The sequence below is a fragment of the Ranitomeya variabilis genome, chromosome 7 (genome assembly GCF_051348905.1).
Source record: "Ranitomeya variabilis isolate aRanVar5 chromosome 7, aRanVar5.hap1, whole genome shotgun sequence".
Taxonomy (NCBI): domain Eukaryota; kingdom Metazoa; phylum Chordata; class Amphibia; order Anura; family Dendrobatidae; genus Ranitomeya; species Ranitomeya variabilis.
Window position 1 is genome coordinate 127290881 of NC_135238.1, and position 24518 is coordinate 127315398.

Consider the following 24518-nt stretch of genomic DNA (forward strand, 5'->3'; position numbering starts at 1 on the left):
CTCTGTTATTGGGGTTCAGTAACGTCAGCTGTTCCCCTGCTGTGTGTGTGGCAATCCCTCCTACCTCCTCCAACCTCCTCCAACCTCCTCCTCCTCCACCTGTCCCTGGGCTCCAACACCGCCAGTTGCCGTCCAGAAGTGCTGTACGCACAGTCCCGACAGTCCCTCCTCTGTTATTGGGGTTCAGTAACGTCAGCTGTTCCCCTGCTGTGTGTGTGGCAATCCCTCCTACCTCCTCCAACCTCCTCCAACCTCCTCCTCCTCCACCTGTCCCTGGGCTCCAACACCGCCAGTTGCCGTCCAGAAGTGCTGTACGCACAGTCCCGACAGTCCCTCCTCTGTTATTGGGGTTCAGTAACGTCAGCTGTTCCCCTGCTGTGTGTGTGGCAATCCCTCCTACCTCCTCCAACCTCCTCCAACCTCCTCCTCCTCCACCTGTCCCTGGGCTCCAACACCGCCAGTTGCCGTCCAGAAGTGCTGTACGCACAGTCCCGACAGTCCCTCCTCTGTTATTGGGGTTCAGTAACGTCAGCTGTTCCCCTGCTGTGTGTGTGGCAATCCCTCCTACCTCCTCCAACCTCCTCCAACCTCCTCCTCCTCCACCTGTCCCTGGGCTCCAACACCGCCAGTTGCCATCCAGAAGTGCTGTACGCACAGTCCCGACAGTCCCTCCTCTGTTATTGGGGTTCAGTAACGTCAGCTGTTCCCCTGCTGTGTGTGTGGCAATCCCTCCTACCTCCTCCAACCTCCTCCAACCTCCTCCTCCTCCACCTGTCCCTGGGCTCCAACACCGCCAGTTGCCGTCCAGAAGTGCTGTACGCACAGTCCCGACAGTCCCTCCTCTGTTATTGGGGTTCAGTAACGTCAGCTGTTCCCCTGCTGTGCAGCCGGCAGCGTGTACTGCGACCGCCACGCAGGCACAACAAGTTAAATTTAAGGGAACCTGCCCCCCCCCCCCAGGCGTTTGTTACTGAAGGAGCCACCTTGTGCAGCAGTAATGATGCAAAGGGAAAAAGTGCCTCTTTTCGTGGTGCTCCTTGCACATGCTGATCCTAACACTTATGAAAAGTGCCCCCTCCTACCGTGATACCGTACGGTTGGTGGAACTTTCCTTTGTGATGTGACGCAGCACAGCCGTCATTCTTACCCCCTTGGCGCCGTGCGCCGCCTCCTCAGCGTTGTTTGAATCAGTCCCGGAGCCTGCGCTGTTAGGTTAGCCCTTGGCCATGCACACATTTTGCGCTGCCCGTCTTCTGACATCATTTGGTGTCAGGCTGGCTGCGCCTGTGCGGCCGCGCTGGCCGAGATCCCGCCTCGTACTGTCTTCTGATTTCATCCCACTGGGGGCCTGAGATCCATGGACATGCGCAGTGCATATCTGAACCTCCACCTCTCACTCATCTCCCTATGGCTTCTTCAGACTGTTCGGTGTCAGCTGGTCCCTAATAGCATGCCACGGCCGTGACACCGCACAGTCTGAAGAAGCCGTAGGGAGGGGAGTGAGAGGCGAGGATATGCACTGCGCATGGCCACGTATCTCAGGCCCCCAGTGGGATGAAATCAGAAGACAGTACGCGGCGGGATCTCGGCCAGCGCGGCCGCACAGGCGCAGCCAGCCTGACACCAAATGATGTCAGAAGACGGGCAGCGCAAAATGTGTGCATGGCCAAGGGCTAACCTAACAGCGCAGGCTCCGGGACTGATTCAAACAACGCTGAGGAGGCGGCGCACGGCGCCAAGGGGGTAAGAATGACGGCTGTGCTGCGTCACATCACAAAGGAAAGTTCCACCTACCGAACGGTATCACGGTAGGAGGGGACACTTTTCATAAGTGTTAGGTTCAGCATGTGCAAGGACCATAATTAAAAGAGCTAAGTTTACCTTTTCCAGCATTAGTGCTGTACACGATGGCTCTTTCAGCTACAAACGCCTGGGGGGGGGGTTAAAGTTTCCCTTTCAACTTGCTCCAGTGCAGGCTTCGGCCTACACTCTGCTCCCTCTCCTCCTCCTGCTGACCCTGGGCTCCAACACCGCCAGTTAGGGCCCGGTACTGCTAGCTGCACAGAGAAAAACACCAGCCAATGTGTCAGTGGGGTTCAGCACCGCCAGCTGTTCCCCTGCTGTGTAGCCGGCATCGTGTCCTGCAAAAGCCACGCAGACACAAGAACTGAAATTGAAGGAAACCTGTCCCCCCTCCCCCAGGTGTTTCTACGTTTTACAGCCACCTTGTACGACAGTAATGCTGCATGTGTGCAAGGTGGCTCAGAAACTTAGTCTCCTTGCCCATGGGGAACTGAACACGTCTAAAATGAGTCCTCTGCGACCATTAAAACGTCCCTCAGGTGTGATTTTCCTTTGTATTGACACGCAACAAGCTCCTTGGTAGCGCTGCCCGTCTTCTGGCATCATTGTTTGGCTGCCTGCGCCTCTGCGGCCGCCTTGCCCCACACAACGCCCCTCGGTGTCTTATTTATTTGTACTGCGAGGGTGTGATTGATGGGCATGAACGGTGCATTTCTTCGCCTGTCCCTCATCTCCTTCCGCCTTCTTCGGACTGTGCGGCTTCATGGCCGTGGCATGCGATAAGGGATCAGCTGACGCCGCATAGTCTGAAGCGGGTGTAAGAAACCAAGCGAGAGGCGAACATATGTACTGCACCAGGCCATGAATCCCAGCCCCTCAGTGTTTTAACAATGTTAAGACACTGCGGGGCTGGGATTCATGGTCATCGCAAACCGCACCGGCCGACATTACATGATGTCAGAGGATGGGCAGCGCTAACAGCGCAAGGCCAAGGGATAACATGACAGCGCAGACTCCTGTGCAACAAATAACGATGCTCAGGAGGCCGCGCCAAGCACCAAGGTGGCATTTTTGCCAGCTGTACTGCGTCTCTTTACGAAGGGAACTCGCGCCTCCAACACAGTTTGACTGTATAAAGGGCTAAATGTTATACGTGTTCCTTTCAGCGTGTGCAAGGAGCAAAATTAAAAGAGCAACCTTTGACTTGTGCAGCACTACTGCTGCATAAGCTGTGGCTCTTCTACTTTGTAACCCCTGAGGGGGGGTTAAAGGTTACCTTTGAAATTGGTTCAATTAGGCTTCGGCCTACACTCTGCTCCCCCTGCAGAGCCCTGGGCTCCAACACCGCCAGTTGGGGCCCGGTACTGCTAGCTGCACAGAGAAAAACACCAGCCAATGTGTCAGTGGGGTTCAGCACCGCCAGCTGTTCCCCTGCTGTTCAGCCGGCAACGTGTCCTGCAACTGCCACGCAGGCACAACAGACCCAAAAGCTGCCGCCAGTGCAGGCTTCGGCCTACACTCTGCTCCATCTCCTCCTCCTGCTGACCCCGGGCTCCAACACCGCCAGTTGGGGCCCGGTACTGCTAGCTGCACAGAGAAAAACACCAGCCAATGTGTCAGTGGGGTTCAGCACCGCCAGCTGTTCCCCTGCTGTGCAGCCGGCATCGTGTCCTGCAAAAGCCACGCAGACACAAGAACTGAAATTGAAGGGAACCTGTCCCCCCTCCCCCAGGCGTTTGTACGTTTTAAAGGCCACCTTGTACAGCGGTAATGCTGCATGTGTGCAAGGTGGCTCATAAACGTATTCTCCTCGCACATGTGGAACTGAAAACACGTCTAAAATGTGTCCTCTGTGTGACCATTTAACCGTCCCGGTGGTGTGACTTTCCTTTGTAATGACACGCTGCAACCCCCTTGGTAGCGCTGCCCATCTTCTGGCATCATTGTTTGGCTGCCTGCGCCTCTGCGGCCGCCCTGACCCACACAACGCCCCTCGGTGTCTGATTTCTTGGGACTGCGAGGGTGTGATTGATGGGCAGGAGCGGTGCATATCTTCGCCTGTCCCTCATCTCCTTCCGCCTTCTGCGGACTGTGCGGCTTCATGGCCGTGGCATGCGATAAGGGATCAGATGACGCCGCACAGTCTGAAGCGGGTGTAAGGACCCGAGTGTGAGAGGCGAACATATGTGCTGCGCCAGGCCCTGAATCCCAGCCCCGCAGTGTTTTAACAATGTTAAGACACTGCGGGGCTGGGATTCATGGTCATCGCGAAACGCACCGGCCGACATTAAATGATGCCAGAACATGGGCAGCGCTAACAGCGCTAGGCCAGGGGATAACACGACAGCGCAGACTCCTGTACAGCAAATAACAACGCTCAGGAGGCTGCACCCAGCACCAAGGTGGGATTCTTGACATCTGTGCTGCGTCTCATTACAAAGGGAACTCGCGCCTCCAACACAGTTTGACTGTATAAAGGGCTAAATGTTATACGTGTTCCTTTCAGCGTGTGCAAGGAGCGAAATTAAAAGAGCAACCTTTGACTTGTGCAGCACTACTGCTGCATAACCTGTGGCTCTTCTACTTTGTAACCCCTGAGGGGGGGTTAAAGGTTACCTTTGAAATTGGTTCAATTAGGCTTCGGCCTACACTCTGCTCCCCCTGCAGAGCCCTGGGCTCCAACACCGCCAGTTGGGGCCCAGTACTGCTAGCTGCACAGAGAAAAACACCAGCCAATGTGTCAGTGGGGTTCAGCACCGCCAGCTGTTCCCCTGCTGTGCAGCCGGCATCGTGTCCTGCAAAAGCCACGCAGACACAAGAACTGAAATTGAAGGGAACCTGTCCCCCCTCCCCCAGGCGTTTGTACGTTTTAAAGGCCACCTTGTACAGCGGTAATGCTGCATGTGTGCAAGGTGGCTCATAAACGTATTCTCCTCGCACATGTGGAACTGAAAACACGTCTAAAATGTGTCCTCTGTGTGACCATTTAACCGTCCCGGTGGTGTGACTTTCCTTTGTAATGACACGCTGCAACCCCCTTGGTAGCGCTGCCCGTCTTCTGGCATCATGGTTTGGCTGCCTGCGCCTCTGCGGCCGCCCTGACCCACACAACGCCCCTCGGTGTCTGATTTCTTGGGACTGCGAGGGTGTGATTGATGGGCAGGAGCGGTGCATATCTTCGCCTGTCCCTCATCTCCTTCCGCCTTCTGCGGACTGTGCGGCTTCATGGCCGTGGCATGCGATAAGGGATCAGATGACGCCGCACAGTCTGAAGCGGGTGTAAGGACCCGAGTGTGAGAGGCGAACATATGTGCTGCGCCAGGCCCTGAATCCCAGCCCCGCAGTGTTTTAACAATGTTAAGACACTGCGGGGCTGGGATTCTTGGTCATCGCGAACCACACCGGCCGACATTAAATCATGCCAGAACATGGGCAGCGCTAACAGCGCTAGGCCAGGGGATAACACGACAGCGCAGACTCCTGTACAGCAAATAACAACGCTCAGGAGGCTGCACCCAGCACCAAGGTGGGATTCTTGACATCTGTGCTGCGTCTCATTACAAAGGGAACTCGCGCCTCCAACACAGTTTGACTGTTTAAAGGGCTAAATGTTATACGTGTTTCATTCAGCGTGTGCAAGGTGCGAAATTAAAAGAGCAACCTTTGACTTGTGCAGCACTACTGCTGCATAAGCTGTGGCTCTTCTACTTTGTAACCCCTGAGGGGGGGGTTAAAGGTTACCTTTGAAATTGGTTCAATTAGGCTTCGGCCTACACTCTGCTCCCCCTGCAGAGCCCTGGGCTCCAACACCGCCAGTTGGGGCCCAGTACTGCTAGCTGCACAGAGAAAAACACCAGCCAATGTGTCAGTGGGGTTCAGCACCGCCAGCTGTTCCCCTGCTGTGCAGCCGGCAACGTGTCCTGCAACTGCCACGCAGGCACAACAGACCCAAAAGCTGCCGCCAGTGCAGGCTTCGGCCTACACTCTGCTCCATCTCCTCCTCCTGCTGACCCCGGGCTCCAACACCGCCAGTTGGGGCCCGGTACTGCTAGCTGCACAGAGAAAAACACCAGCCAATGTGTCAGTGGGGTTCAGCACCGCCAGCTGTTCCCCTGCTGTGCAGCCGGCATCGTGTCCTGCAAAAGCCACGCAGACACTTGCTCTTGTACCTTCTGCTCCCCATCCTGGTTCCAGTACCGTCAGCTGGTTCCGGGCACAGCCTTTGGCTTAGGTGCCTCCCTCTTGGTATCCGAGTTCCACCAACGTCAGGTGGTCCTTGGTAGTGCTTTCAGGCACGGGTACCTCCTGCTTAGTAACCGGGTTCCAGTAATGTCAGCTGGTCCTCGGTAGTTCCATTGGCTCTTGGACCTTCGGCTACCCATCCGGGTTCCAGCACCGTCAGCTGGTTCTCGGCAGTGTCTTTTGCTCTTGTACCTTCTGCTCCCCATCCTGGTTCCAGTACCGTCAGCTGGTTCCGGGCAGAGCCTTTGGCTTAGGTGCCTCCCTCTGGGTATCCGAGTTCCACCAACGTCAGGTGGTCCTTGGTAGTGCTTTCAGGCACGGGTACCTCCTGCTTAGTAACCGGGTTCCAGTAACGTCAGCTGGTCCTCGGTAGTTCCATTGGCTCTTGGACCTTCGGGTAGCCATCCGAGTTCCAGTTCCATCAGCTGGTTCTCGGCATTTTCTCAGCCTTCTTGTACCTTCTGCTACATTTCCAAGTTCAAGAGACTAAACACGATGACCCGGAAGAACACCCCTAAGATGACGACGACACCAGAGACGACAACCACCGTGATGACGACGACCCTGGAGACAATGACCCTGAAGACCACCGTGATGACGACGACCCTGGAGACGACGACCCTGAAGACCACCCCGATGACGACGACCCCGGAGACGACAACCCTGGAGACGACGACGACCTGGAAGACCGAGAAGCAGAAGAACAAGAGGCTGCAGAACAAAGAGCAGAAGAACATTAAGCATAACACTAAATATCAGAGCAAAAAATATTATCTAAATTATAAGCAGAAGAAGACTAAGCAGTGTATGGGGGTGAGTCCGTTCCTCCTCGTGGTGCCCCTGGATAAAGCCTGATGCTGCAGGCCAAACTGAACGCGGACAAATGTAACTCTTTTGTGACAGGCAGAACGGAAGGTGTAATCTTCAAACTTTTATAGATAACAACTACGGGAATGCCTGTCACAAATAAGAATATGATGAAGAAGTAGAATATGATGAAGATAATAGTAAAATAAAAAGAATATGAACAATGTAACCCAAAAAATAATAGGTAGAAGATGAAGAAGAAGATGAATAAGGTGAAGAAGTTGATGTCAAAGAAGCTGATGATGAGGATAATGAAGAAGAAAGCGTGGGAGAAGTAAAAAAGAAGGTGAAGGGCGTTGAAGTAGTGATAGTGAAACATCAATATGTGACATAAAAAAAAAAAAAAATAACATAGTCAAATTCTTTCTAACGCCGAACGTCATAAAAAAAAAAAATCCTGCTATTCTATTACATTGGGCTAAACCTCTGTGCCTTTAATGTCTCCGCCACGTCCCCCAATACATCCTACATTATTCTTAGTTGTTTTCCTTCATGTAGAATGAACCTACAAGTGTATAAAGGGTTTATTTTAATTCCGATATTTTCGTCCCATTGACTTGCATTGGGATCGGGTATCGGTATCGGATTGGATCCGATATTTTGACGGTATCGGCCGATACTTTCCGATACCGATACTTTCCGATATCGGAAAGTATCGCTCAACACTAGTTATAAAGTATTCTAATTTACTGGGATAATGACTTTTGGGTTTTCATTGGCTGTAAGCCATAATCATCAACATCAACAGAAATAAACACTTGAAATAGATCACTCTGTTTGTAATGACTCTATATAATATATGAGTTTCACTGTTTGTATTGATGAACTGAAATAAAGTTTTTGATGAAATTCTAATTTAGTGAGAAGCACTTGTATGTGTTTTTAGTGTTTTTCCACTGCAGAAATGCTCTAAAAATGCATGGACTGTATCAATAAAGTTTTATTATATCCAAATACAAGGATTTGACAAAAAGAAAGCACCTAATATAAAACATGACATTCCAAAAAGAAACAAGAACCTCAGAGTAAAAAAATGAAACAACAATGCATATACTGTATAAATGCACTCAAAAATGCAATGAAAAAAATGCAAGTAGCCAAATTTAGCTAGTAGGTGCAGAAATGCTGCAGAAAATCTGCAACATCAAAATCTCAACAAATACTGATCTTCGGAACATAGCATCAAGGTAAGTGCGCACGTTTTTTTCAGGGAAATTCTATCATAAAAACCTGCCTGAAAAACACGTTCAAATGAATGAACATAAGCAATTCAATCTAAAAACGACTTTCTTTACATATGATAAGGCTTTAGAACTCCATTTAACCACTTCAGAATTCTAAAAATGTCAAGTGGCTAAAAGAAGTTACATGTCCACTCATCTGACCTTTTATACTTGGAATATAAGTCAATCAGAAAGCTCAAAAGATGTCAAGTAGAATCTACCTGAAAAAGAAATCATGCCAACATAGCCCATATACTGCTAATAAAAACTGAAGGTTCTGCTCAGGTCCTGTTCCAAAACCACTGCAAAGCAAGTCATCTTTAAAAATCAGGTGAACTCAATGACTTTTTCAAGCAATGGATTCTTCAGGAAATTCTTAAGCAATTTTTTTGTGTCACTGTTTCAGTTGCTTCTTGTGCATTTTCCAGAAGTTTCGACCAAGTCTTCTTTTACTTTCACCTGTAAGTCATTTTTTTCCATTGATTAATTAAAAAATTACTAGTGTTTTTTTTCTGCAAAATGATGGCAAAACACTCCAAAAACTGCCCTATTATCATCCAGGTATTTTTTGATCTATCACATTGATTTGTATTGCATAGTAGAGAGCTTATTCTGAGCAAAAAAATGCCAAATGAATGGACATGCTACTTCCTTTAACTGCTTGGTGTTTTAAAAAACCTAAACATGTTTAAAAGACATTCAAAAGCCTGAACATATGTACATCAAATAATTTTTATATATAATTCCTTATGTTCCTTCTTTTGAAGTTTTTGGATGTTTTTTTTTTCAGGTGGAATTTGCTTGAAAATGACATCGTGAGCATATAGCCAGTGAGTTTAAATTCATAATTTTTGAGGCGTTTTGAGACTTGGAGGAAGACTTTTTTGGCATGAGCACCAATCATCTTTTTCAGCCAGATTCTACCAGAAATCAACCTTGAAAAGTGTAACAGAAACACTCCATGAAAGTAACTTAAGGTAACTTCACACTAAACGATATCGCTAGCGATCCGTGACGTTGCAGCGTCCTGGCTAGCGATATCGTTGTGTTTGACACGCAGCAGCGATCTGGATCCTGCTGTGATATCGCTGGTCGTTTAGGAAAGTTCAGAACTTTATTTGGTCGTCAGATCGGCGTGTATCGTCGTGTTTGACACCAAAAGCAACGATACCAGCGATGTTTTACAATGGTAACCAGGGTAAATTTCGGGTTACTAAGCGCAGGGCCGCGCTTAGTAACCCGATATTTACCCTGGTTACCATCGTAAAAGTAAAAAAAACAAACAGCACATACTCACCCTCTGATGTCCGTCACGTCCCTTGCCGTCCGCTTCCTGCACTGACTGAGCGCCGGCCGTAAAGTGAAAGCACAGCACAGCGGTGACGTCACCGCTCTGCTGTTAGGGCCGGCACTCAGTCAGTGCAGGAAGCGGACGCCGGGGGACGCGAATGTAAGTATGTACTGTTTGTTTTTTTACATTTTACACTGGTAACCAGGGTAAACATCGGGTTACTAAGCGCGGCCCTGCGCTTAGCAACCCGATGTTTACCCTGGTTACCCGGGGACCTCGGCATCGTTGGTCGCTGGAGAGCTGTCTGTGTGACAGCTCTCCAGCGACCACACAGCGATGCTGCAGCGATCGGCATCGTTGTCTGTATCGCTGCAGCGTCGCTTAATGTGAAGGTACCTTTAGTGCACAGCAATATCAAGTCATAATTGCTATGCATACGCTTTTTCTTATGTAACGTCCACGTCTGAAGTGGTTAAGATTAGGGATTTGCTCGTTCTTCAGAAAATTTCCAAGCTGCCAGCTCTCTTTACTAAACAGAACAGAGTGAAAGATACTGATGGTTCAGCCCCTGCAAGAACGTTTCCACAGAGGCCACCTCAGGAAAGCGATCACCGCCTTTATTCTGAAGTGGCTTAATCCAGAAAAACTTGGCAGCTGTGTAGGGAATCTTGGCAGCTGTGTCAGCATCAAAATTCCACCATGTGCACATACCTCTGGAGAGCTGCTTAATTTTTGCTTCAAAAACTCCTAAAAAACTTTGGGAGCACATAGCCTTAGGAAGCCCAGTGATTCACGAGTTATACCCTATCTTATGTGATCTTGGTTTAGCTAGATGTTGTTAAGTGGGTTTTCCCTTGTCAAGAAAAGAATTCTCTGACAACTTTAGTGCCCTTTTCATGTATCTCTCTCCATGGCTTTGTGTGTAGCTGAGATTTGTCAGTGTTTTCACCTCTTTCTACATGTTGTAAACAGTGATTGCGCACCCTTTTTCACTAATTGTCTTTCACCCCAAAGAAATGTTGTTTGCAAGGGGCTTAACAATGGCCCAGTGGCATCTATTGAGGCAGAACTGCTTTTTGAAATCTTTTTGTTGGAATACCAGCCCATAAGGTTTCAGTTAAATTGTGGAACAAGCTGCAATTTCATTACATTTACTCTACCTAGTAAACAGTTAAGCCTTGCGCCCATTAACCCCTGAAAACCAAGAGCTTTTTTCGATTTTGCATTTTCGTTTTTTGCTCCCCTTCTTCCCAGAGCCATCCTTTTTATTTTTCCATCAATAGGGCCGTGTGAGGGCTTGTTTTTTGAGGGACGAGTTGTACATTTGAAAGACGCCATTGACTTTACCATGTCGTGTACTAGAAAACGGAAAAAAATTCCAAGTGTGGTGAAATTGCAAAAAAGTGCAATCCCACACTTGTTTTTTGTTTGGCTTTTTTAATAGGTTCACTAAATGCTATAACTGAACTGATATTATGATTCTCCAGGTCACTACGAGTTTATGGACACCAAACATGTCTAGGTTATTTTTTATCTAAGTGATGAAAAAAAATTGCGCCATTTTCCGATACCCGTAGCATCTCTATTTTTCGTGATCTTGGGTTGGGTGAGGGCTTATTTTTTGTGCGCCAAGCTGACATCTTTAATGACACCATTTTGGTGCAGATACGATCTTTTGATCGCCCGTTATTGCATTTTAATGCAATGTCGTGATGCCCCAAAAAGCATAATTCTGGTGTTTTGACTTTTTTTCTCGCTACACCGTTTAGCTATCAGGTTAATCTTTTTTTTATTCATAAATTGGGTGATTCTGAACGTGGAGATACCAAATACAGTGGTGTTCAAAAGTTCTGCATAGGCATAGGATAAATTGATTTTTCAAGTTTTAAACGTTTTCTGTCAAATATCTTGGATGCTAATATGACATATTATATATGGTTTTGTTCAGAATACAATTTTGAATTCTCTCCCTGTAATATTTTTAGCTTTTGAAGCAGTTTTGCCTGAAATTATTGCAACAATATGGGAATTGAATTAGCCAATCACAGATGTGGTTCTTGTGACCGATCATAACCTGGATATGGCAGCCAATCACATTGCATTACATTGCATCACATCTGCTGCTTTGTTTGTTTGTTTTATCTGTTGGTCTATCTAGTGAATCATACTGTAGAGTTTTATGATGGGAGCCTTCAGATTTTTGTCAGCGGGGGATCGTGGGCATTGAAATATTTAAAATGGAGGAAGGAGGAGTGGGAAAAAATGCTATTTAGTGATGAAAGCACTTTTTGCATTTTAGGAAATGATGGCAAGTCTTATGTGAGAAGGTTCCCACATGAAGAGTACAAGCCAGAGTGTTTGAGCTTCTCTGTGAAACATCCGATGAAAGTAATGGTCTGGGGCTGTATGGCAGCCAATGGTGTGGGTAGGCTTCATATTGTGGAGGGTATAGTTAATGCAAAAAAATACATAGACATCCTTAATAAGAAAATGCTGCCTTCTGCTCAACACATGTTTTCAGGGGATTATATCTTCCAGGATGATAATGCTCCTTGTCACAGAGCTAAGACAGTAATGGAATGGAAAAAAAAGAACAAGGTGGCTACTATTGACTGGCCAGCTCAGTCCCCAGACCTCAATCCAATTGAAAATTTGTGGCACAAGGTGTTATAGAACCCCCCATCACCAAGAATATGTTATGCAGTATATGTATGTATAATAGGTTCCATGTAAAATGCATCAGTCCACAGGCTGCGCCTCTGGACAAGATATTCTCCTTCTGACCTCCCCAACCTTTGTAATTCCCACAGTAAATATCGGCAGGCTCCGGCCACCTGCGGCTATTGTAATGTATGTCTGGCCTGCTGTTTTTCTATTGGCCTTCCCTCTGTATCTGTGTTATATATTCTGTGTGCTGTGAATAAAGTGTTGTTAGAATGGAAATACGTGGAGAAGCAGTGAGATTTTATATGCACCCATGTAATCAAGGAATTCCAGCCAGCGTCCTTCATTCAGAATCCAGCCAAGGCAGAGTGGACCTCCTGAAACACGGGGTGGTACCTAAAGAGGTACTACAGCACAGTTGACCCCGTTACACTGGTGGCAGACAGCGGGATGTGAGACCCCTTCCACAGGAGGAAAGGAATGAATGGAAAACAACTACCAGAAGAGAGGACTACATTAAAAGATCTGGTGGAAGCCCGAGGGTTAATCGCCAGCAACAAAACAAAAGCGGATTTGATAGCAGCCATCATGGAACACGAAAGTGCAGCGCCCCCCAATGTGAACGTGGAGGAGACTGAATTTTAGAGGGAGGTAAAGAACAGACTGGCGTTCTATGGCCCAAACCCTGCAGAAGAGATCATACGAGAGGTGATGGCTGATGTGCGTACTGATCTGAAGGAAAAGATAGCAGAGCAGACAAGGATAGAGCTAGCCAAGATGGAGATGGCAGAGTGGACCAAATTGGAGCTGGCCAAGATGGAGATGGCAGAGCGGAGAGAGGAGAGTCAGCGAGCAGGGGAAGCTCTGGCCTCCGCCCAGGTACCTTCAACAGTAAGCCACAAAAAGATCCAGTATAATGCCTTCCGACAGTTGGGGGAGGCAGAGGAAGACATTGATGGCTTTCTGCAGGACTTTGAGCGGCAGTGTGCCCTTCATCAAGTGAAGCCAGAGGAACGGGTTCAGATTCTGGCCAGCAAGCTGACAGGCCGGGCAGCGCATGCCTATCGCACGGTACCTGATAAGGACTGTATGGACTATGAGCGGATCAAAGAAGTGATCTTGGCCCGGTATGCGCTGACACCAGAGGCATACCGCCAAAAGTTCCGCGGACTTATAAAATGAGTAATCGATACCCACGCTGAATGGGCCTGTAAATTATGGTGGTCACTGCTACAGTGGGTACAAGGGAGCCAAGCAACCACTAAGGAGGACGTCCTCCAGCTCGTCTTGTTAGAACGATTCTTTAATGGACTAACCCTCGAGACACAGGAATGGCTTCGGGACAGGCGGCCAATGACTCTTGAGGAAGCCGCTCATCTGGCCGATGAACATCATGATGCCAGGAAGCCTCAGTTGTACGGATCAAAGATGGTCACTAGGGGTCCGCCCATGGACCTGGAGGGCCCCAAACCACCGAAGATTGTAGGGGGATCAGCTAGAAACCCGGCCTACCACAGTTCCCCTGGGGCGTGATGCCACACCTGCCGTCAGCTGGGCCACCTGCAAAGACAATGTCCCAACCGGACTCGGCATACCCAGTGGCCAAAGGCGGGAACAGCTACCTTCAGCCGGGCCGCTGTACACTGCTACCAAGGCAAAGTTGACCCGACATTGGGGGCTACGACTAACCAAGGGGTGGAAGAGATGGAGGAAGTGCTGCATGAAGTGGACCCCATGCAGGCAGCCCGGGCAGATAATCGACAACAGCATCAACAGGTCGTGCGGGTTAATGGGAAACAAATGCAGGGACTAAGAGATTCAGGGGCAACTTTGACCCTTGTGAAGCCTCATCTCGTCTGGGACCAAGAGAAGATGGACCGGACAGTGGCAGGCTGTGTAGCAGGGGAAGCCATACATCGACTACCCACTGCCCGGATTCACCTGAACTGGTGAGTCGGGGATGGCCTTGTTGAGGTCAGCTTGATAGAGGATTTGCCCGCAGATGTCTTGCTGGGAAATGATTTGGGGTCCATGTTGCCTGCCTTCTCGGTTGCCCCTCTGGCTGAGACATATCCTGTGACCACCCAGAGACAAGCTCGAGCTGCAGAGGCAAAATCACACTCAGAGTTGTGGATGAGTTGTTAGACCGGCTGGCAGGGGCAAAGTATTTGACCACCATCGATCTATGCAAAGGCTACTGGCAGATTCCCCTTAGTCCTGACGTTATTCCCAAGTCTGCATTTGTCACCCCATTCAGCTTATTCCAGTTTCGAGTTATGCCATTTGGGATGAAGACTACCCCGGCGACCTTCCAGAGGCTGGCTGACCGGCTTCTGGATGGTCTCCAGGACTATGCTTGTGCCTACCTGGATGACATCGCCATCTACAGCGCGACATGGGAAGAGCATCTAAATCACCTAGAGACAGTATTAGACAGGATCCACAAGGCCGGAATCACCATGAACCCAAACAAGTGTCACGTGGGCAAAGCAGAGGTTCACTATTTAGGGCATTGGGTGGGAAGTGGAAAACAGAGACCAGAACCAGCCAAGATTGAGGCCATAGCCAAATGGCCCACCCCACGCACTAAAACCCAGGTCATGGCATTTCTAGGGACAGCGTAGTATTACAGAAAATTTGTTCCCAATTACAGCAGCGTAGCCAAGCCCCTCACTGATCTGACCCATAAGAAGCAACCCCACCAGGTAACCTGGACCTCAGAGTGTGAGGAAGCCTTTGACCAGCTAAAGGACGCCCTCACCAATACCCCTGTATTGGCCGCACCCGATCCAACTAAACGTTTCCTTGTTCACACAGACGCTTCTATGTTTGGATTGGGGGCAGTACTAAGCCAAGTCGGGCCGGATGGCCAAGAACACCCGATAGCTTACCTGACTCGGAAACTACTGCCCCGTGAAGTGAGCTATGCGGCCATCGAGAAGGAGTGCCTGGCAATAGTATGGGCACTCAAAAAGTTACAACCATATTTGTATGGATGACAGTTTTCCCTCCTAACGGACCATAATCCCCTAGTCTGGCTTAATCGGGTCTCCGGAGACAATGCCAGATTACTGCGGTGGAGTTTAGCCCTACAACCTCTGGACTACACCATCCACTACAGACCCTCCCATAGGGGTGGAGCCACATATTCATCACTGTAATGAGCGGCACCACGTGACCGCTCATACAGGACAAGCTGCGGCGCTGAGAGGAAGCATCGAGGGAGCTGGGTGAGTATTTTATTTCCAGCGGGCGGGCGCACAGTGGGTGGGAGGGGGTTGGTTACCGGGAACTTTATTTCAACCGCAAAAAAAAACAAACAATGATTTTTCATTCCTTCTCTCCAGCGAACGCTGCTGGAGAGAAGGGATGAATGGCGGCTTCAGCACCCAAAGCAGGGGCCAGCGCTTACTGTAGCGCTGTCTCCTGCACGGTCCGTGTGGTACCCAGTCGGCACATGGGCCGCACACGACAGCCGCACGTGTGCCACACTAATGTGCCACGTGAGCTCACGGACACACGTACACGGATAACTCCGGTACCGATTTTTCCGGTACCGGAATTATCTGGACGTGTGAGACTGGCCTTATAGAGCATGACAGGGACATAGGAGCGGGTTAAGAAGCAGAGCTTCAAACAAGGCAGATCACTGCTCTACCATATGTATCATTTTTCCTGCTAATAGACACGTTTCTGATGCAGAAATGCCTGGACAAATACTTAATCTTTGCACATACGCTTAGACCATAGCTGTGATAAAGTTGCTTTCCTGTTAACATAATGTATTTTGTGAATAACAGAATTTGTGTACTACTTACCATTTAATAATGTTTGCCAAACAGCATCTGCAATACCCCAGAGACCAGAAAATATAAAAAACACTCCCAATTGATAGCGATGAGGCCTCCATATAAATAGTGCTGTAATACTGCTGAGGTTTATAACCATAGCTGTAGAAAAGGAAAGAAAATGATGAATAATTAAAAATTGTGCTTGGTACATACTGTACTAAGCCTTAGATGAAGTTCTCATGATGAGATTTTGGTGAGTTTTTGACACTGTATTTTTAGGGTATGTGCACACGTAGATGGAACCTCTGCGGATTTTTCCACACCTGTTTTGAGAAATCCGCAGGTAAAACGCACTGCGTTTTACCTGCAGAATTACCACTTTTTTTTTTGCGGTTTTTGTGTGGATTCCACCTGCGGTTTTACACCTGCAGATTCCTATTATAGAGCAGGTGTAAACCGCTGCGGAATCCACACAATGAATTGACATGCTGAAATATAAACAACTCAGCGTTTCCGGGTGTTTTTTTCCGCAGCATGTGCACTGCAGATTTTGTTTTCCATAGGTTTACATGGTACTGTAAACTCATGGAAAACAGCTGCGAATCCGCAGCGTCAAAACCGCTGTGGATCCGCAGCAAAATCCGCAACGTGTGCACATGGCCTTATAGTTCCAGCAAAGTGGACGGAATTTATAGGAATTTCATGCCCACCGTGAATTTTTTCTACACTGCATAAACTGACCTCTAGAGCAAAGGTGTCAAACTGCATTCCTCGAGGGCCACCAACAGGTCATGTTTTCAGGATTTCCTTAGCATTCCACAAGGTGCTGGAATCATTCTGTGCAGGTGATTAAATTATCACCTGTGCAATACAAGTAAATCCTGAAAACATGACCTGTTGGCGGCCCTCGAGGAATGCAGTTTGACACCTCTGCTCTAGAGCATTTTGAAATCTGCAATATGTCAATTTCTCTTGAAAGTACACTGAGTTTAATGAGCAGATTTTCCCCATAGAATTGCATTAGATGTGGAAAATCTACAGGTAAAAGACGTACAGTACGTAATCCGCATATGATTGTATTTATAAAATCTTGTCAAAGTCAAATACCAGAAACGAAGAAGCTTAATTTAAAACGTAACACCAAAAACAGACAGACATTTTTTACCTGTGGTTTTTTCACATCTAGTGCATTTCTATAGGTGAAAAAATGTACGCGCTCGCAAGAGAAATTGACACGTTGTGGATATCAATCATGCACCTCAGGTCAGTTTATGCTGCATAAAAAAATAGCACATTCTGCATGAGATTTCTATAAATCCCATCCACTTTCCAAGATCTGTACTGCATGAAAATACACAGTGTAAAAAACTCACCAAAAACTCATTGTAGAAATTAAATCTTAAATGGGTTTTCCAATGTATTAACATTGTATGCAATTGATTGGCTATAGTATATTAAAAAGTGTGGCCCTGATTCAGCATTGATCTTTTTAAGTCAATTTCCTTTTCTGCCTTGTGGTATTAGTTGCTATTTTGACATGAAATTCTTCAAAATGAACTATGCGTTTTATGAATTTGGTGCAAAGTCAAAAAGATCTTTTCTTCTCTCTTTTTAAAGTCAAAAGTCGCACATCTCACAAAATGATGCAAAAAATGCAGCAAAATATTGGCATATTCAAAACTATAGGAAGGGAATTTTAGAGAATAGTTGCGCCAAATTTTGTGACTTTTCAAGTTTCAATTGATGAATCAGGTAAAAATATTTGGAATCACTAACCTCCACTAAAAAAGCAAAAGCCAAAAAAAACAGGTGAGCACATAGAAAATAGACTAATAATGAATTGTTTACAAACAAAATAAAGGCGCACAGCACACAACAAAAACAGAGAGAAGAAAACTCATTGAATAATCAGTGCCTATAATTAATAATGTACTATGTAACGGGTTCATTGCAACAGAGAGGAGCTAGATGACTGCAGCGTCTGATTTGTCCTACTCCTGTACTGGTTAAAAGTACATAACCTTCATATTAAACAAACAATGTAAATTTATTTTGGCAGTGCAGGGGTTAATCTGCCTAGTTGACAGCTCCTGGAGCATTAAGGCTCCCAGCTGTGCACTGTTACCACTCCTATCTCCCTATATAATCTGGGCCCTGACTAGCATTCATTGTCAGTGAAGGCTTATGCTGCATGGCTGAAAATTGTTGGTGGTTGTTGTTGAAGAAAGCATTTGGTGGATTTATCTGTGACTGTTGCTAGGTTTCCAGTGTGTGATAATTCCCTTTCGTCTGTTAGTTTGGTTTAACCCCATCCTTCACTCCCTGGTGCATTCCTCTGTTATATGTGTGAGTATATATGTATGTTTGGTTATCCCTGTTGTATTATTTTGTTAGTCTGATTGGTGTACTATGGTACACTACTACTCCCTTCTTCCCTGGGTGAGGGAAGGGTAAAGATTGAGGGCAGAATCAGGAGCTAAGGCAAGGTACGTGACCCCGGCATCTTCACCATCAGAAGTAATCCGGGGAGCAGGGTGAGCTAGGGTGCCTAAAGTTGGGGACATGAAAGGAGCCCCTGGTCCTGGGACACTAACAACAGAGTCGTGACATACTGTCTGTTGCAGAAATGCCATTGCAAGCCAGTCTCCCATGTAGTTGTAAGGAGGAAGGCCGGGCTGCAGGTACTTGTATTGAGCCGGGTACGGAACTTTCGGGCCTGCGTCACATGTTGTTCTGGGGAAGGGAGAACTGGAAGGGAGGAGCCCGATGAACCGGAAGCTAAGGGGAAAACGTGCAAAGAGGCAGAGGCTTTGCCGCCATCAGAGAGAGTGCAGTAGGGTGAACAGCTCGCTCCGCACCCCGAGCGCTGGTGCTGCGATGGATTGCAACTGACATCTCCCAGTACCATCAGCGGGGCAGTGAGTGTAGAGAGCACCGCTTCAAGTGACAGTCAATACTGCACAGGTTCAGAGAAGCGAGGGTCGGTTACAGGACAGTAGGCTGTGGTCCTTTCAACCGGACAGTGCATGTCAGCCCTTGTGGAACCCCGGGATTGCTGCAGCCCTGTTTGATTTGGCTGCGCAGGCTCATGGACTAGGGACTGAACGGGTAAAACCAGATACCGCCCTTTGCCGCCAGAAGACGAATCATCATTTGAGGGACCCCATCTGTGGACACTGCCCGGCTGCTGCCAGTACTACAAACCTCAATGGATCATCTGCGGTGGAGGACCATAAGGACACAATAAGTTTGATCCATGCTGTGCAAATTAATTGGGACAAAGCATTTTTAAGCAAAATCGTAAGTTGGTTACTAGTCAGTGATTCAAAACAGTTTTAATATATAATAAATAAATCTCATATCTGCTAAAGGAGGACATATCTCTTACTAAAATTAGTATATAACAGTGCATTATAACATTTTATTATTAAATATTCAAAACTATGTGGTTTTTTTGCTTTGTCCCAATTAATTTGCACAGCACTGCAATTGGACTGCTGTCATCTTACATTTGTTTTTTGTTTTTTTTAATTTAAATGTTTATCTCCCTGCGAGGAGTTTTCTCCATTGTGTTATTTAAATTGTTATATTGTTAACCCCTGCTCTGCCTCCCTTGCATCACTGCATCCCGGAACCTGCTTACATAGTCACATGAACCTGCTGCCGACATATACTGTATCATCTGATTATGAGATAACCCTTAGAAGTGGTTATTAGAGATGATTGAGCACTAAAATGCTCATGTGCTCGTTATTCGAATGGAGGAATTCCTAATACTCAAATGCTCGTTTTGCGTAACGAGTGTAATGGGAGTCAATGGGAAAACCAAGCTTTTTTTCTGGCAGCACCTACAAAGAGGTCTGGGGGGGCTGTGAAAATGTTGAAATGGATGGGAACAGTGCTGAATGGAAGGAGAACAGCATGGTGAAGACCCCTGTCAGCATCTCTGACTCCCAGATTGCCGCTGAGAACAATGGTGTCACACTTTTACTCCACTTTAAGGAGTGACAATAAAACATTCCAAATCGACAACAAATTACATTTTACAGGTAAAAAACTGTTAAACATTTTTCCTGTATTATGAGTTGTGTATAAGGCAAAATTGAAATAGGATTAAAAAAATATATAATTTAAGTAAACCAAAATTGAATTTTGAATAAAAAAAAAGGAAATTTCAGCTGAATTTATGAAGAAAGAACTGCCAAAAAGTAGAGAATCAGATACACCCTGCATTAGACATAAAGGAAGGCCTCATGCACATTCTGTTCAAATTTTCATGTATTCATACTCCTAGGCTCATGAATAGTGTTGAGCATTCCGATACCGCAAGTATCGGGTATCGGCCGATACTTGCGGTATCGGAATTCCGATACCGGGATTCCGATACTTGCAGCGTATCGGATACCGGAATCGGAAGTTCCCAGATTCAAAATGCACAAATTCATCCAATGAGAATGATTCCAAGTGTGGGCACATCCTGTTCAGCATGGAGGGCATGAAACTACTGGCATGGCTGTGATTGGCTGCTGAAATGATGTCATGATGCAGTTTAAAAGTCGCTGGCGCCATTTTGCGATCACTCTGCTGTGAATTCAGTTAGTGACAGGACGCTGTTTGCTGACTGAGGGCCAGTTTAGAGATAGCGATTTGCTTCTTTGTGCTTTCCAAAGGCTAATTTAGCAACCGCTGTGTTCACCTACTATTCACTTTGCTTTTGCCTTGTAGCGCTGTTTTCACAGCGATCTGCAAGGTCTGTGTGTGTGTGTGTGTGTGTGTGAGTACAGCCCACTCTCTAGTCTGAGTGCAGCCACATAGGCCATCCGTAGCTGGTTGTATTCAGTTCAGGGAGGGTGGTTCATTGCCTCATACTGTTCTTTTTTTTTTTTTTTCCAAGTAGTGCAGGCTGCTGCACATTTTTTCAAAAAATTCCTATTAGTGTCTTTCCACCCGTCTCCAGCTAATTTGTGGAAAAACACTACATAGGATAACGTAGAGGAGGGTTTTTGGGCCTTGCAGCGCCGTTTACGGCTGTCTGCACGGTCTCCGTGTGACTGCAGCTCGCCCTGTAGTCTGTGAGCAGCCATAGCCTGGTTGTCTCCAGCTCAGGGTTCTTCACTGCGTCATACCGCAAAATCAATTTTCATTTTGTTTTAAGTAGTGCAGGCTGCTGCACATTTTTTCAAAAAATTCCTATTAGTGTCTTTCCACCCGTCTCCAGCTAACTTGTGGAAAAACACTACATAGGATAACGTAGAGGAGGGTTTTTGGGCCTTGCAGCGCCGTTTACGGCTGTCTGCACGGTCTCCGTGTGACTGCAGCTCTATCTGTTGTCAGTTCAGCCCCCAAAAAATAAATAAATAATAAAGTTCACCAAACACACCAGTGACACCACTTTACATTTCTGTAGGCCACATTAGCTCATATTAAAGTCTAGTCCACACTTTAGAAAATTAGTGTTTCTTATACCTGTTAGGAGGAGTTGTTCAGGAATAAGCACACAAAGCCGTTAGTACTTTTCTGCTTATCTTTATCAGTCAACCAAGATGAAGAAGGCAGTGAGTAAGGCACATGGGCGTGGGCGTGGGCGCGGAGCAGGGAGGGGACGTGGGGATTCTGTGCCTGCTGCGGGCACCGGTGACTCATCAGCACCCACTTTCACAAGGGAACAGTCATTCATGCGCAGCTTTGTCGCAGAGCGCCGTACACCGCTGCTGCGTGAAGAACAAATTGAAGCCGTTGTAGGATGGATGGCAGCTAATGCATCAACTTCAATTAGTGCCACATCCTCTCAGACACAGAGCACTGGAGAGCAGCCATCTGTCTCTTCACCACCTGCCAAATTGCCCAGGCAGACAGAGAGCCCAGGACAGGAGCCGTCTCTACTTCTGTTCTCTGAATCTCTTGGCTTGGAAACAGGGGGCCAGCCAAGCAGCATTGGAGAAATGGAAGAAGAGGCAGGGTGCAGTGATGCCCAACAGCTTTTTCTCTCTTCCTCTGAAGAGGCGGGTGGGCCAGTGGCTCCGTTCACCACATCGCAGGCCGCATCAGCTGATGATGACACTCAGGTGCCACTTACTGGTGCGTGCTCTGCTGCTGAGACTACCCAGGAGGAGCAGTTGGGGGCAGAGGGTAGTGTAGATGATGAGGTCCTTGACCCATCTTGGCGTGAGGGACAGGAAGGTGGTGGGAGCAGCTCTGAGGAAGAGATTCCCCGTACGGCCCAAAGAGGGAGAGGGAGGGGGAAGACTGCGGATCCTGCAGCCTCCGCTTTGGCACCCGTTAGGAGCATGTCTCTTCCAAAAGCCAAAAAGGGCGCTCCCAAGACTTGCAGTGCCTGGTCCTTTTTTGACACAGTTGCAGATGACATTTGCTATGTCAAATGCAAGGTGTGTCATCACAAAGTCAAAAGAGGGAAAAATGTCAGCAACCTCAATACCTCCAACATGTGGAAACATGTGCGCACCAGGCACCCGGCGGAGTTAGAAAAACACACTGAAGAGCTAGGCCAACCAACAGCGGCAGCTACCACCTCTTCAGCTCGTGTTGCCTCTTCCTCCAGCTCACACGCAGCTGGTTCGGCTTCCTCCCAGGATCGCCGTGGAAGAACCTCTGGCCCTGTTGTCCAGAGACCCGCTGTAATTCCACCCGCAGCACCACTTTCCCAGTCATCCACACACTCCCAGCCCAGTCTACAGCCATCGGTAGTACAGGCATGGGAGAAAAGGCGGCCTTTCTCGTCAAACCACCCACGAGCACAGGCTCTGACTGCAGGCATTGCCAAACTTCTGTCACTGGAAATGCTGTCATTCAGGCTGGTGGAGACTGACAGCTTCCGTGACTTGATGTCATTGGCAGTCCCACAGTACAATGTGCCCAGCCGCTTTTACTTCAGCAGGCAAGCCGTCCCTGCCCTGCACAAGCATGTGGAGGGACACATAAAACACGCGCTACTGAACGCCGTCAGTAGCAAGGTCCACCTCACCACCGATGCGTGGACCAGTCAACATGGACAGGGGCGATACCTTTCCCTCACTGCCCATTGGGTTAATGTCGTTGAGCCAGGTACAGACCGTGCGAGTGGCGCAGGACGTGTCCTGCCCACTCCAAGGATTGCAGGAATCCATTCTGTACGCATTGACTCCTCCTCCTACACCAGTTCCTCAGAATCATCGCTGCAGGAGCCGTCACAGTCCACCTCCACATGGACCAGTGATGAACGTGTACCTGTTACGACCGACATGAGCACAGCCGTGGCCAAACGTCAACAGGCCGTCTTGAAATAATTTATTTGGGGAATTGAAGCCACACAGCGCAGGAGCTCTGGAATGCCATCAAGCAGGAGAGCGATGTGTGGTTTGTGCCAGCGAATCTCCAGCCAGGCATGGTAGTGTGTGATAATGGCCGAAATCTGGTGGCAGCTCTGGGCCTCGGCAACCTCACTCACATCCCATGTCTGGCACATGTGCTCAATTTGGTCGTGCAGAGTTTTTTGAGGGACTATCCGGATCTTGATGCACTGCTGCACAAGGTCCGCCTAGAGTGTGCTCACTTGCGGCGTTCCAGCACGGCAAAAGCACGCATTGCGGCTCTGCAGCGCCGACACCGCCTGCCGGAAAATCGCATCATATGTGACCTACCTACCAGGTGGAATTCCACGTTACATATGTTGGAGCGGTTGTGTGAGCAGCAGCAAGCTGTAATGGAGTACCAGCTGCTTCAGGCGCAAAGAAGTCGCAGTCAGCGCCGTACAGACTTCACAACCACAGAGTGGGCCACTATGAATGACGTCTGCCAGGTTTTGCGTCCCTTTGATTATTCCACGCGGATGGCGAGTGCAGATGATGCACTAGTCAGCATGACTGTCCCCCTTATATGCCTGCTTGAAAAATCACTGCAAGCGCTAAGGGATGATGTTGTGGAAGAGGTGGAGGATGAGGATTCAGCATTTCCATCATCTTCTGGACAGTCAGCACCACGTGGTTCCTCACAAACGCGTAGGCAGGGGACAGTTTGTGAGGAGGATGAGGAGGAGTCAATGGAGGAGGAAGACATCCGTCCAGAGGAGGGAGTTACACAATTGTCCAGTACTCAGTGTGTACAGCGAGGGTGGGGTGATGACGAGCGGGCAGAGATCACGCCTCCAGCAGGGGACAGCGTTTCTTGGGCAGTTGGCAGTCTGCAGCACATGGTGGATTACATGCTGCAGTGCCTGAGAAACGACCGCCGCATCGCCCACATTCTCAACATGTCTGATTATTGGGTGTTCACCCTCCTCGATCCTCGCTACCGGGACAACGTAGAAAGCCTCATCACACCGTTGAACCGGGAGCGAAAAATGCGGGAGTACCAAGACACACTGGTGAATTCCATCATCTTCTCCATTCCAACTGAGAGAAGTGCTGCTAGTGCATTCCAAAGCAGCTCAGTGCGTCCAGGCAGAGGTGGAGGCTCTGCACAAAGAGGGAGCAGAAGCAGTGCCTTTGCCCAAGGCAAGACCAGTATGGCCCAACTGTGGCACAGTTTTCTGTGCCCGCCACAAAAGTCTACACCATCACAGACGGCTCCAGTCAGCAGGAGGCAACGGTTCCGTCAGATGGTGACAGACTACATGTCTTGCCCTCTTGCTGTACTCCCAGA

General features: G+C 48.1%; 1 protein-coding gene across 1 annotated transcript in view; it reads right to left on the bottom strand.

Annotated features, from left to right (window-relative positions):
• Positions 1-24518, bottom strand: part of LOC143786372 (protein unc-93 homolog A-like) — a 270274-nt gene that overhangs the window by 43112 nt on the left and 202644 nt on the right. The window contains exon 8 of the mRNA XM_077275711.1: positions 15909-16040. Within this exon, the coding sequence (XP_077131826.1) occupies positions 15909-16040 (132 nt within the window). The remainder of the gene's footprint in view (positions 1-15908; positions 16041-24518) is intronic.